This window comes from Lemur catta, chromosome 1 (assembly GCF_020740605.2).
Source record: "Lemur catta isolate mLemCat1 chromosome 1, mLemCat1.pri, whole genome shotgun sequence".
Classification (NCBI taxonomy): domain Eukaryota; kingdom Metazoa; phylum Chordata; class Mammalia; order Primates; family Lemuridae; genus Lemur; species Lemur catta.
In genome coordinates, this window is record NC_059128.1 from 240,927,182 (window position 1) to 240,941,246 (window position 14,065).

General features: G+C 36.0%; 1 protein-coding gene across 1 annotated transcript in view; it reads left to right on the forward strand.

Moving 5' to 3' along the window:
- LOC123630595 (ABI family member 3 binding protein) overlaps positions 1-14,065 on the forward strand; it is a 221,947-nt gene that overhangs the window by 49,861 nt on the left and 158,021 nt on the right. The window contains exon 2 of the mRNA XM_045540393.1: positions 4,831-5,010. Coding sequence (XP_045396349.1) covers positions 4,831-5,010 — 180 coding nt within the window. The remainder of the gene's footprint in view (positions 1-4,830; positions 5,011-14,065) is intronic.

A 14,065-nucleotide genomic window follows, 5' to 3' on the forward strand; every position in this document is an offset into this window, starting at 1 on the left:
TTTATTTGCATGATGTCTATAGCTGCTTTTGTGCTACAATGGCAGAGCTGAATAGTTGAGGTAGAGAACATCTGTCCTGCCAGCCTAAAATATTTATAGTCTGACCCTTTACAGAAAACATCTGACAATTCCCACCCTTGATGTTGAGCATCTTTTCATGTGGTTCTTGCCTATCATATATCTCCTTTAGTGAGGAATCTATTCAAAACTTTTGCGCTTTTGTTTATTCTGAATATAAGTCCTTTAATAGGTATAGGTATTGCAAATATTTTCTCCCAATGTAGCTTGCCTTTTCTTTTTATTGTTAGTTCTTTTAAAATTCAAAACTTTAAAAATTTGATCCAGTCCAATATATTAATTTTTCAAATCTGTTTCATATGCCATATCTCAATTGATGGGAATTTATTTCATTATTTTGATATCTTAGAAAAATTGATATTGTATAGCAAAATAAGTGGCTGAGCAAGTATAGAGATTGTCATTGTAAGTGGAAAGTATGCAAAAGAGAACATGTTATGGGTAAGAAGAGGGTTATGCTTTTAATCCTGAAACAAGGTCATTATTTTAATGACATTAGTATCATAACTATTCTTTTACTTAGTATCTTATAGAAATTAATACTGCACCTGGTATGGTTTAAGCCCAAAGTTGCTATTTAGAATATTTCTGATTTCTTCATTAGTGTTTTTAAAAATTGAAAGCATATAAGCTAATTATTATTGCTACACTAATAAGTATGCTTTATTTTTAGAAGAGAGCTTTAATATTTTGAAGTTTCGCCGTTGAAGTACTTTTGTCATCTTGACCAACTTGATATCAACAATTTAGACTACATTCTGAAATATTTTGGAAAGTATAAGATAACCTTATGAGAGATTAGATATAAAAGAATTCCTCCTACTGAACGGATTATAGTGGTGATTCCTTTCTCACAGGTCCACGGAGATGTCCATGATAGCTTATCTGGTCTAAGTGCCATGTGTTCAGACTATGTTTATTTGCAGAGTTTGAATAAAACTGACCACAGCTACTCAGAATTTGGGGGTCAAAATTAAATGTCTGCCCAGCACCTGCGCCTATAGCAACAATAGCAATCTACTTTTTCTGGTTGATCTAGAGAGTTCTTTGAACTTACATTGCTCTAACTTTTGTCTGATTTTCTAGTTTCACCACCTTGCCACTGTTTTTAATGCTGAAGGGCAAGTATTTACTTTTAAAAATTAAAAGTAAATTAGTTCTAATTTTGTTTTGAAAGATTTTATTTTTTTAGAATTTCACAACACCCTTTGTAATATTTAGATATGCCTTAAGGTGTTACAATCAGAGGATTAGAAACCACTGTCATAGATCCAAGTTTCTACTTTGCCAATATGCAATCTTTTTTCTAAGGCCTACTGGTGTGGTTTCCCCAAAACATTCACATTCATTTTTTATTCTTTCCCTCCTTTTGACATATGCTTTGTTTCTCATATAAAATGCAATAAAGCGTATTCTTCCAGTACCCTTATTTCTCTATACTCCTGGGGTTTCCTGGGTGACATATATACCATTTTACTTATAGATATCATACTAGTTAAGCTTGTATCATGTTGTATAGTATTATTTTTTATTATCTCCACCTTAAGTCACTCATCAGAGATCTTTATACTAACTGCTGAAAGATAACTGTCATTACGTGACTAGTGTTCAAACCATTACAAGAATTCCTCACTGAAAATAAATTTATTAATCAAAGATTAAAAATTAATGTAGAATTTATATAGATATGCCCCCAAAATATTGGAGAAATAAGAGTGTAAAATGTCATTGAATATTCATCCAAATATTCATTTAAAGGAACAGTTGACAAATTTATTTAGACTGAAGGGGAAAAACTTGCTTAAACTTTTTGCTGACTACTGAAAGGATCAACGAGGTCATAACTGGGTGAGTGAAGGGATATAGAGAAGGCAAAACACTGATAGAGGGAATCCACACAGGTGGATGACCTGAGAAAAGGTGAAGGGCCAGGGCCTCACATGTATTGCAGAATTTGAGATTGTACTGGACAAAACCAAATGACATATGTTGAAAAGTAATAAGAGAAGAAGTGATACATGGTAAAATAATGAAGAGATTTGTGTTACTAGCTCTACATAAAGAACTGGGATGATGGTCTTAAAATATTAAGGTTTTGACACTACGTTAAGGTGAGATTTGTCCATGTATATTTTTTTCAGAACATTTTAAGTTAGCTCTAGAGAATAGTATGAACTGAAATTTCAGGGAAAGTAAGACAGCTCAGTGCTAACACATTTGAAAGGTTGTATGATGTTGATGTATTTGTTGACATAAATTGTTTGCCAAAAAAGAAAAAGACTGAAGTCATGAAAAGTCTTATGCACAAGAGGTGTGATCACTTCCACTTCAGTTGGTTAATAGCTCTTTTCATAGCCTTCCTTTTTCTCAAAAAAGCTGCCCTTTCCACTTACCCAGGGGAGGAATAACGTGGTATGTCAGACCAGAGTCATGAGCGAAAGTCTAAAGTGATGATGATGATGTGACCCTTGGCTCCTGGTCAAATATGAGTGCAGGCTAAGCTCATCAAGACTCCTTAAACTCTTCTTCCCAACTAAGTGTTGGAAACAGGCTGGCTGTGTTTTGATTCATTTGTGAGACCTGATAACCTCCTAAAGCAGCAGAGTATGTGCTTGACTTACATTTGTTCCATTCTATTGAGAAGGATGGAGTAAATCTAGAGTTAATCTAGGCACATTATTAAAGAGAGAAAACATTGGCTTGGGAAAAAAAATCTGTGTTTTACATGAAATATAAATCACCTTATCAAAACCCGGTGACGTTAGCACAGAGCATCAGTGGTTGGCATCAACTTGAGCATCTGGTCTGTGGCTTAGCCACTCCTCACTCTGTTGGGTAATGACAAAGTTCTCAGTGAAAAGAGAGCAGGGAAGTCAAGATCCAGTTTTGACCTGACATTTAACGTACAGGATGACTTAGCATACAGGGTACCTCAATGTCTTCATTTGGGGGAATTGTTTTAGGTGAGCTATAAGATCCTTTTCTCGGACTTTATATTAGATAAGCCACCCAATATCTCTGAGTTTTAATTTTTCCTCAGGTGTAACTATAGAAATATGAGATTCAAGAAGTTTATAAAAATTTCATCAAGTTCTTGGAAAATACAAAGTACTATTCACATGCATGAAAACTATAGTCCTAGCTGCTGAGGTATGAATAATTCCTACAACCTAGTATCCAAGAAAGGTTGTTTTCTTTTTCTAAAGGCCTAATTGAATATTTTTATGTAGCTATGTCGAGGCTGTGCAGGCTGAATTTGGCTGGAGCATAATAAATTCAGTGTGATGGTCTTGGGGAACTCCTGCTATACAGATGTGATGATTGGTATTTATACAATATAAGTTTTTGATTAATAAGAAATAGAATATGAATTATTAAGTTGGTAAATGAAGGCTTGCCAATAGGTGAAATACCTTAAATATATTAAATCTTTGAGAATAAAGAAAGAAAATAATTCAGGTTCACAATCTCTTATCTAAGCTCCTTGAGGCCTGACACATTTTGGAATTCAGAAATGCGGGGGATTAGAAAAGACCAGGATGTCTAGACCACATGTTACACAGCTTCTTCAGTGGGATCTTGATCAGCACCATTGAACTGAACACCTTTCTTCAATGAAACATGTGAATAGTCACACTAGTGGGATTAAAGAAAAACTAAGTGGCCTCATGAGGGTTCTGACTGGGGTTTGTTATCAAATGAGTTTGAGATGAACTCACAAAAAAAAAAAAATACAAAATTTTTCAGATTTTTGAATCATGGCTAAAAGATTGTGGACTTGTATTAGTAAGCCCTTATTGAACAATTACTCCATGCCAGCTTTAAGGTTGTGCTATTTGCACTAACTAATCTTCGTGAACAACCCAGCAAGAAGGCAGACGTTATTCACCATTTATAAACCAAGAAGCTAAGAATCAAGCATATTCAGTAAGTTGCCAGGGGCCACAGTGACAAATAAGTCATAGCGCTGGGGTTTGAACAAGGTTCCTTCTGGCTCCAAAGACAAGAGAAAATTACTTGGCCAAGACCTTTGGTTACTGTGATTATTTGCACTGTTGCCTTCGTAGTTAAAAAGTCTTGAGAACTTGGGTAGGGGCTCTCCTTTCAGTCTCCAGTCTTTCTGGGAAAGTTCATCCAGTCATTACTTACAAGATAATGACACCTGGATAGATCTGCACTCCAGTCCTGAGTATCACACTTAGGTCATTTGACTCACTGTTGGGCGTCTCCATGGAGTTGTCTCACTGACCCAGAAAGCTCCCAATGGAACCCTCAACCCTTCTGCCTTCCAGCACTCCCTGTTCTACCATCTCAGTTCCCCCTAAGCCAGAAACCTTCTCTTCCCTCCCTTCTGACACTATCAAATAGCAGCATAGAAGAGGCTCGGGGGGTTCAAGCTGTAGTAATTCTATATTACCAATAAGGAAATCCAGGTCCTTTCACTGTACTCAGACAGTGTGTATAAAGTGAAGGTTCTGACCAACTGTGCATATCCAAAATAGCCCAAATTCCACCTACCAAGTTTTGAACCCCTAAGGTTTTACTTTCTATTCCAGGCTTCTTTGTGTAAATAAGTGCATTTTCTTTGCTGTCAAATAAAATGACTACATTTTAGGCATTTGTATGTGCGTGATACTGAGTGACAAAGTTGGTAATATTTGTTCCGAGAATGATGCCATCCTTGCTGGGAATTTGCATGGAATACTAAAGAGGTGAAGTAATAGCCACGTATTTTTTTGTTCCCTTTGCTAGGTAAAAGGCCAAGCCTAAAAGTCCATGTCAATACCACCAGTGACTCCATCCTCTTGAAGTTCCTGCGTCCAAGCCCAAATGTAAAGCTTGAAGGTTTTCTTCTGGGATACGGCAGCAACACATCACCAAACCAGTACTTCCCTCTTCCCGCAGAAGGGAAATTCGCGGAGGCTGTAGTTGGTAAGGTGTTTGGGTATCAGGTACAGAAAGATGGGAGGTGAGAGGTAATGGGTGTAACATGACATACAAATCTTGATGGCAACAACCACTTCTTTTACATCCTTAGCTCAACTGAATGCTAAAGTTACAAATCCTCTTCATGATTGTTGCAACCTGTAACACAATTATTTTCATTAAAAAAATTTATTGCATGCAGAAATAGTCATCTTTGCTGTCATTGTAGTTACAGTCCCTGACCACAGAACTTAAAAATGCATAAGGAAAATATTAGCTGAAATGCGTGGACTTAAACCTCTGTAACGTAGTTTGTTTATGTGGACTAATTTTTCTTCCTGCTGTGTCTTTACTTCCTTCTGCTAGAAGATAGCAACTAGAGCTTTTGGGATCTTTTCATGAGAAGCTACCCTTAAAAAGAAAAAGTGTATTAGAGTATTTTAGACAAAAAGATTGAAGTTTTTCTGTGTATTATAATAAAATTTTATATTTCTTTGGAAATGTTCTTATCATATTAAAATGTAATTTGAGGATACCAGTCACCCTTAAGTCTTCCTCAGAAAAAATTATTTGCAAATAAAACCCTTTTAGAGAATAATATTTTAAAAAGGGCAGGGATCCTCTACTGTGAGTGCTTTCAAAGGCTTTCTGAGTAGTCTAAGATTAGATTTATATTTTGTTCCACTGGTGGGATTATTGCTAAGAGCCTTTCTATGAACTTCAGAAGTTTAATCCTGTAAATTCAAACACTTTATGTCATTTATGGTGTTTGTGCATACATGCAGGCAATGTTCAAGATAAATCTATTTTGTCCTGCAGCTTTTTGTTTCTCAGAGAGGTCTCTGTTGGACTTTAAAACCAGGCAAGAGTGTAATACTGTTAATTAAATGTCTTGACTAGATTTTACATAAGAGAATCACTCTAAAGCAAACCTCATTGTTTGTTACCAAAAAACGGAGAATTAGGCACTTTCATCGAATGTAATTAACATTAACCTTGACCACATAAATCATAAAGAATTTGAAATTTTCTCCATTATATTCACTGTTTATTATAAAAAGTGACTGGAAGCTGTATGCTTACCTCCACAAAAAGAGAAACATAGCTACTGTCTCTTTTTCATTGAGCATTAGAAGTAATATTTTATTTATGATATATTTTTTGGTTATGTAAACTGAGAATTTGGTCAGTTGTAAATTTTTTTCCATATAAAGTGAAAGACATTCAATTTTAAAGTGACAGAAATCAAATTACTAATGAGAAATATGTGCAGAAAGCTAAAGAAAATTTCTAGCACAAATATTCTGACTTTGCACACTTTCAATGATGAAGGTTGATTAAATGGATTAGGAATGCCTTTATTTATTATTGTGTTCATCCTTTCATATTTTTTATTGTAGAAAATTTCAAACATACAAGGAGGAAGAATATTATAATGAACCCTCATGTCTCGTCATACAATTTGGATATATGTCACTGTTTTGCTAATCTTAATCTATGTGTTCTTTCATATATACTATATTTTTTGCTTGAGTATTTTAAGCATAACAAGATTTCATACTTTTTATCTGAAAATGTTTCAGTATGCATCTCTAACAGATAAATCATTTTTTAAAAACACCATGTCTTTATCACATTTTGACAACAATTCCATAACATCATTTGATACCTACTCCCTATTTAAATCTTTCTTTTTAGGGTTGGTTTGTTTGAATCGGAATCGAAACAAGGTCTATATGTTACATTTGATTATGTCACCCAAGTCTCTTTTATTCTGTAACAATCCTTTCTTCTTCCCCTTTTTAAATGCCACAGATGTCTAAAGAAACTGGATCGTTATTCTGTTTTTAACTAGTTGCTTCCATTATGTATTTTTTTGAGCTGGGTCCTCTATCCTCTGAATTTCCTATGAAAAGATAATTAGATTTGGAAGCAGTACTAGATTTGGATTCAGCTTTTTGGAGGGATGTAATACTTTATAGGTAGTACTATGTGTTTCTTGATGATCCACATAAAGAAGTACATAATGGCTGTCCGTTCCACTCAGCGATCTAAGACTGTTTGGTGTGTTTAGGTGGTTTCAGCCCGATCCTTCTGTTATGAAATTCCCCATCAAATTTTCACCCAATGGTTTTAGCATCTGTTAATGATCATTTCAAGATCCATTATTTTATTCAGGGGTTATAAAATGGCAGTTGTCTAATTCTATCATTTCTTCTGCTTTTTTAGCCAATGATAAAGTAGAATTTTCTCTCATCTGCCTTTTCATTTCCCTTCTATAAAAGTACATTTATGAAAGGCAGGATATAAGAATATGGTTATAAGTTGGTGTCCTGATAACCTCTAATAATGACCAATGACATTGTTTTAGGATCAATAAAAATGCATTGTTTTTTGTTTGGTGGGTTTTTATCAGTATGACACTTATCCATCCCTTATGATTCTTCTCCTTGTCTAGCTTGAATATGGTTGTTTGCCTTTGCTATTAAATAAGTATTATATTGTAAACTTAAACTCAAGGTTTATGTTTTAATCTTTGGCTATTCATATCAGAATAATTTACAATGAATAGAGAGGCAATAAATATTTGTGGCATGGAACTGAATAGACTCAAGTCTATATAGAATATTTAGGCTGGAGGAGGGCATGAAAGATTGTTTAATCTAAGCTCTGTTATCAGGCAAATAAATATCTAAGCCATTCGGGATACATAAAATAGATAGGTCACTGTGCAACTTAAAGAACCCTAGGGACAAGGATTCCAGAACACCTAGAAGGGTATTTCCAACTAGTATTTAAAAACCTCTTACCTCATCGTTGAGATCAATATGTTCTTTTTATTAATCCCATTTTTCTTCTAGTATTCTGGTGGAAGCGAAAAAACATTTCTCTTACATATTTCCTGTCCCATATTTCTTTAAGCCAAGGAATCTGTGTGCTGCTTTTATTACTTCAAAAGTGGACTTGTGTTCCAAGTTAAATGTTATTTTTTAGTTGCTTAAATTGATTATTTATAGTCTTCTGTGATTGCATTTGCATTAATTGGTCCTAATTGATTAAGCAGCTGTATATAAATTTCCTGTTGCTGCTGTAACAAATTACCGCAAACTTGGTGGCTTAAAATACTACAAATTTATTATGTTGCAGTTGTAGGTAGAAGTCCAACCTGGGTCTCACTGAGCTAAAATCAAGGTGTGGGCAAGGCTGCATTCCCTTTTGGAGGCTCATCTGAGGGGAGAATCTGGTTTTTTGCCTTTTCTACTTTTAGAGGCTGCTGTATTCCTCTCCTACCTCCAAGCCAACAACACTAGGTCAAGCTCATGACACCGCCACGCCACGCCACGCCACGCCACGCCACGCCACTCTCACCCTGGCCTTCTCCTCTGCCTTACTCTTCTGCTTTTAAGGACCCTTGTGATTATATTTAGCCCACCTGGATGATCCAGGTTACTCTCCCTATCTTAAGATCAGTGAATTAGCAACCTTAATTCCATCTGCAACCTTATTTCTCTTTTGTCGTGCAACCTCACATCTTCACAGGTTCTGGGGATTAGAACGTGGGCAATCTTTGGGGGGCATTATCCTGCTTGCCAGAAAATGTATGTGTGAAATTCGTGGTTCTATTCCCTTTCTGCCACCAGCTTACTGTGTGATCATTCTCGGTTCTGTTCATCTGTACTAGGTGTATTTTTCCACAGATACGCTGTGGGTGGGTTAGTGAATTCATGATCATAAAGTGATGAATTAAATGCTTTGAGTGCAAGGTGCTATAACAAAAGAAAAGAATTTTTATTTCTTTATGGAAAAAAAACCATCACTTATGAGTTCCTCCTCTTTCTTTTGTAATAGGATAGTGATATTTTTTTCCCATTGCACTGAGCCATATCCAAACACAGTAAATTACTTTCATTTTCAAAACAAATATTAAGTACTCCTTTGACACATTTTACTTGTTTAATGATGTGTTTACCATTATTTCTCATTTTACCATTGAAATAAGAAGCTGTTGATTATTCAGAAATATTCAAGCTAATATTTAGTGATCTGTGGACTAATACTCCCACTGAATAATCATTTATAAGCATTTCTGTGTTTATTTTAATTTCTATCTACTAAGTAGTGACAGAGGTGTTTCCAAGCCACTTACTGGTCTTCCATGCAAAAGGAAAAAACATAGAATCCTCCTTTTGCCATTTTATAAATTAATAGCCATATAAAATTTCTGTAAAAATTGATCGAAGATTATAGTAGATTAATTACAGCAGTAGAAACATCGTAGTATTTTCCCCAGGTGGCTATTAACAATATTAATGGCCACTGGAGCCCTGCAATGATGTGATAAAATGTGATTCACACTTTAATAGAGTCATAGATTCTCTATGTTTCTATATCCTTTTTTTTTTTTTTTAACTCACATCAAAATATTTTCACTTCTGGTTTACATTTTAAGCTTTTGCTTCTTACTGTTATGTTCAACTGATGATAATTTTGCAAGTGCCTAATAAAGTAAAAAATGAGAACTTTCTCAACATTGAACTTTAAAGTTTCAAATTTTATGATGTTCTGTTGACATTTGAAAATACTTTAATCAATGTCACCTGGGAAGAAAGAGTTATAGTCCATCAATTATGTGGTGTGAGTTGAAGGGTTATTTTAGTATCCTTACTGCAGAAAAGGCTTAAATTAAAAAATATATATTTTATATGTATATCATGTATATTCACCACTACCACAAATTCTGACTGAAAATTTTGCCCTCCACCCAGGTATTAGGACTCCAAAGGGATTGCTGAAGGTGAATGTTTTAATTATCACGTTCTCACAGCTGCTAATCCTTACACTCTTTCCCTAAGAGACCATATTTCTCACACTCAGCTGGGGCCTCTCGGTTGCCATCTTGCCTGTAACTCCTCAGAGTGAGGCCAGCAGTGATGAGGAGGAGGCCACAACGCTTGTGCCCCGGAGATACTCTGACCTGGAAACAGCCCTGGACCAGAACACTAACGTTTGTCTTCTAGGAAAGATAGGCTTCTACCTGGGAGTCAGCATGATGTGGGGAAAGAAAATCTATGTATAAATACTCTTCAGTCAGATAGACCTGGGTTCAAATTCTACACAACTTATTGTGGAGTAGTTTTAGGTAAGTCATTTAACTCCTCTGAGTTTTATTTTTTTCATATATAAAATAGAGAGGAATCTTTCAGAAGCATTGTGAAGAGTATAGATAAATCATATAAAGCAGCTCATATAGATCAAGTAGGCGTGTTTTATAAATTTTGTCAGTTGCTGTTATATGTAACAAGCCGAGTGGTCTTGGATGATAGACCTAACCTTTCTGAGATTTGTCTCCATTGCTAACAATGATTGGACTAAATCATAAAGTTTTGGTCAGCTCTAAGAGTTTAGTGCCTAGGTTAAAACCTTGGTCCAAATGATAGTTCTGTGGTTTTGTTCTGTTTTGTAGTTCAGGGTGGGATAGTGGTGTCAGTAAAATTGTAAGGGTAGATTGTTTTAGCAGAGCTGTTAGTTATTGGGGGGGAAAAAGCCATCCTCATTCCTCTGTCATAGCCAAGTATGTTTTCTTGGCAGGGACAACTCTCAAAACGAGATTAAGAAACAAAAGCAGCAGCAAAATCTAAGATTGTGACCCAGCACCGTTGGTGCACATTCTCCCATGCTCATTATTATTCCTTAATTGTCAAGGGGGGATACCTGTGTCAAAGCTGCTTGTTTGGTGCCGTCAGCGAATGGAGTTGTCAGGTGCCCCTTAACGTTCCACAGGTGTGGCCTCCAAAGGAGAATATGATGACTCCCCAAAAATACAAACCTGAAAGTGTTTGTCATCTCTAGATTTCATTTTTACAATCTCTCTTTTTCTAATAAAGCAATTTTGAGTAAGAACATAGAAAGAATTTTGACCTGCCCTACTAAACATAGGTCAAAATAAGAGTGTGATACTGTTTTGTTTACTTAACTGATGGGAATTTTATCTCAGCAAGTTCAGGCAAGAATTTAATCATCTCAAGTTTCTTACTTTTTATATCACAGGGGAAATTTAATTTGCAAAAATTTTTAACAAAGTTTATTTACAACTGTTGACCCAGAAATGAATAAATGTAAATTATATACTTATAAATTTTAATGCAATTCATTTTCTTAAAGTCGATTAATACCCCTTACAAGTTTTTCCCTTGATTTTTATATTTGTGTAGAAAGCAGGAGGAAATACACAATTTTTCTTTTTTTTAAATCATGATAACCCATAGAATTTCAGCTGTCTTTTTCTTTTTCATAAAAATGTTTAAGCATGCTTTACTCATTTTTATGAAAGTGGGATGAAATATAAAATAATGGAAATTGCTACCATTATACTGAAGGATAAATGTCATGAGAGGTGGTTGTGGATTCACTAAAGAAAAATAGCTAGAAGTAGAGATTAAAACTAACTGAAGGAACTATTCCCAAATAGAAAACTCCCAGGAGTGAAAGACTGTAGGGGCCTTAGATTTCTTTTTACCCCCAACATTATCGTGAATTTAGAAACAATGAATAAATGAATGAATAGGAGAGAGGAAGGAGAGAGATCCAGGAAATCTGAAATAGCTCTGGGTACCATTTAACATGGATTTTTCTCTCATTTAAAACTATTTTCAAATGTCATATGATTCTTAGTTATTTCTCTGGAAATAGATTTACCACTTGGGAAGTATTTGTATTTAAATCTTCACATGAGTCTAAACTTATCATCAAAAAAATTAGTAATCCTAGAATCATTTGATTTTCCTCCAAAGTATAAAACTTAGCAGAACTTGAGCTTCAAAAAGGATTTTTTAAAAAATTGGCCTAGTGGATATCAATTTCTTAATAAATGTATGCCATCTCTTTAACAATTCACCATGAGTTTATACCAGAAAGGTCTTGTTTGATAAGAGATGACCATTTCATCATGTTTTGGTAAAGAGAACATCTTTTCAAAATCCCATTTTTTCCTACTGGATTCAGCTACAATGTTTTCATGTTCTGCCTGACCTCACCAAATGATAAACTGTCTCCAAGTCTATCTTTTCTTGGAAATACAATTTAAAAATTCACAATATTTCAATATAAAGCACGACAATTTTTTTCAAATGTATTACACAATGTACTGAGACCAAAATCTAACTTTTTATGAGCCATTCTCTGTGATGTCTTAAAGGGTACCCCAAAATGACTAACAGCCCTTTCTGTCACGGGCCAAAAAGATGTACTGTTCCAGCTTCATCTCAAGAGTCTTGCTATTGAGAAAGAGTCAAATGGAAAGACAGCTGCCAATAGGAGGATAAACTGGAGAGTTATCTGGAACAGATATGTACGATAATATTTAGGCTTCAGAATTAGTATTTAGGGATACATTTCAAAATCAAGGAATATAGTCACATCAACTTTCCTAATTATTCATATACTATTTCCCTTTAAACATTTACTTTCCTTGGGCACTCGGTGCTCTCTGGCACACGTGGATAATGCCAAGTGCTATGCTGTGAAGACCAACATTTGGTTTTATTCTGTTTTGTTCCCTAATTGTTGATATTCTGTTTTATGTTGTTCCCTGATTGTTTTGGGGTATGTGTGTGTTTCATTTGTGTCGTGTGACGGTGAGCTCCTCAGGGGCAGGGCTGAGTCTCACCTTCCCTCGTGGACTCCACAGCCAGGGTCAGGGTACCCATAGCTGTATAGGGTATGCAATATATGTACAGTATCCATACTGCAGCTATAGATAGAGATATAGCTGCAGTAGCTGACTACCCAGAGTTTGCCGAGGAAGGCTCTCTGTCAAAATAAGAAGTCTCTACTTGCCTATAATGGAAATATCTGGGAGAAAAACTGATTCAACTGGGTTAAGGGGTTGACTCTACCCTGTTAGTAAAGCAGCTATATAGCCTCGTTTATCCGGCATAGTCATGGTTTACATCTGTTGTTCTGGTGCAATTATTAATTGTACTCCCCTTTCTTTCACTAGTATCCCAGTTCAGTTGAAAAACCTGTAGGCTTAATCTACATCTGGGAGAAAGCCTAGAATTCCTAGCATGGTCCCCAGCACTTCACAGTCTGATCCCAAGGTGGTAACCCAGCCTTTTCTCCTGCCACTGAGGATCCTCCACATCAAGAAAGGAAGGACAAAATCAAGGGGAGGTTGCCACGGGTTTGCCTCTGCTGTGTGTGTCCATTCTCCAGACTGGGCACATAGTCACTGATCAACAAATGCTGGAGTGGACATTCTCATCCACCTATATTAGCTGATGATCTAAAAGTTTTTGAGCACCCACAAAATATGTGGGGCCAAGGGCTTACAGAATGGATCATTAAATCTTTGTAACAACCTCGTGAAGTGGGTACTATCATCATCCTTTTCATCCCCATGGAGATAATAAATCCCCAAGAGATTCAGGCAGCAGGCTGGCCCCAGAGCCTGTGTATGTGACCACCATGCCAAAGTGCTTTTCCCCATGGCATACAGGAAAAAAACTCATCCTGTGAAACTTATTCCTGATGCCTCATCCCTGCATGGCAAAGCTGTCTAGAACATTCAAAAAGAAACACAAAATCTTGCTGATTTGAAGGCTTTGACTTTGGATACCATGTGAGAGCTAATGTGACCTAGCTTTATTACTTGAAAGAAAAATATCCAAATGAAGTCCTGATTTTTCAATAGCACTTCCTGTAGAGATAACATTAACGAAGTGAGGAATTCGCTGGAAAATGTGTGTGCGCGCGTGTACAGGCTCCACTTCAAAAGCAAGCCCTTGCCAAGCCTAAACCAGCTAACAGACAACACCCTCCACTGAACTTCTCTGCGGGGTGCACACATAAAACAGGCAAGGGAAAAGCTACAGGCAGTAAAGCCAACAATTTTAATGTCTAACAGGTCTGCTAAACTAGGAAAGGCTGTGCACTGGCTGTTGGGACAAGTGGGTAAGAGAAACAGTCTATTAAATATTTGCTAGCATTGCCAGGGAGAGAATTTGTCAGAGCATGAGAGGAAATCAGGGTTAGTTTGGGACAGTGGCTGAAGGAGATGCCC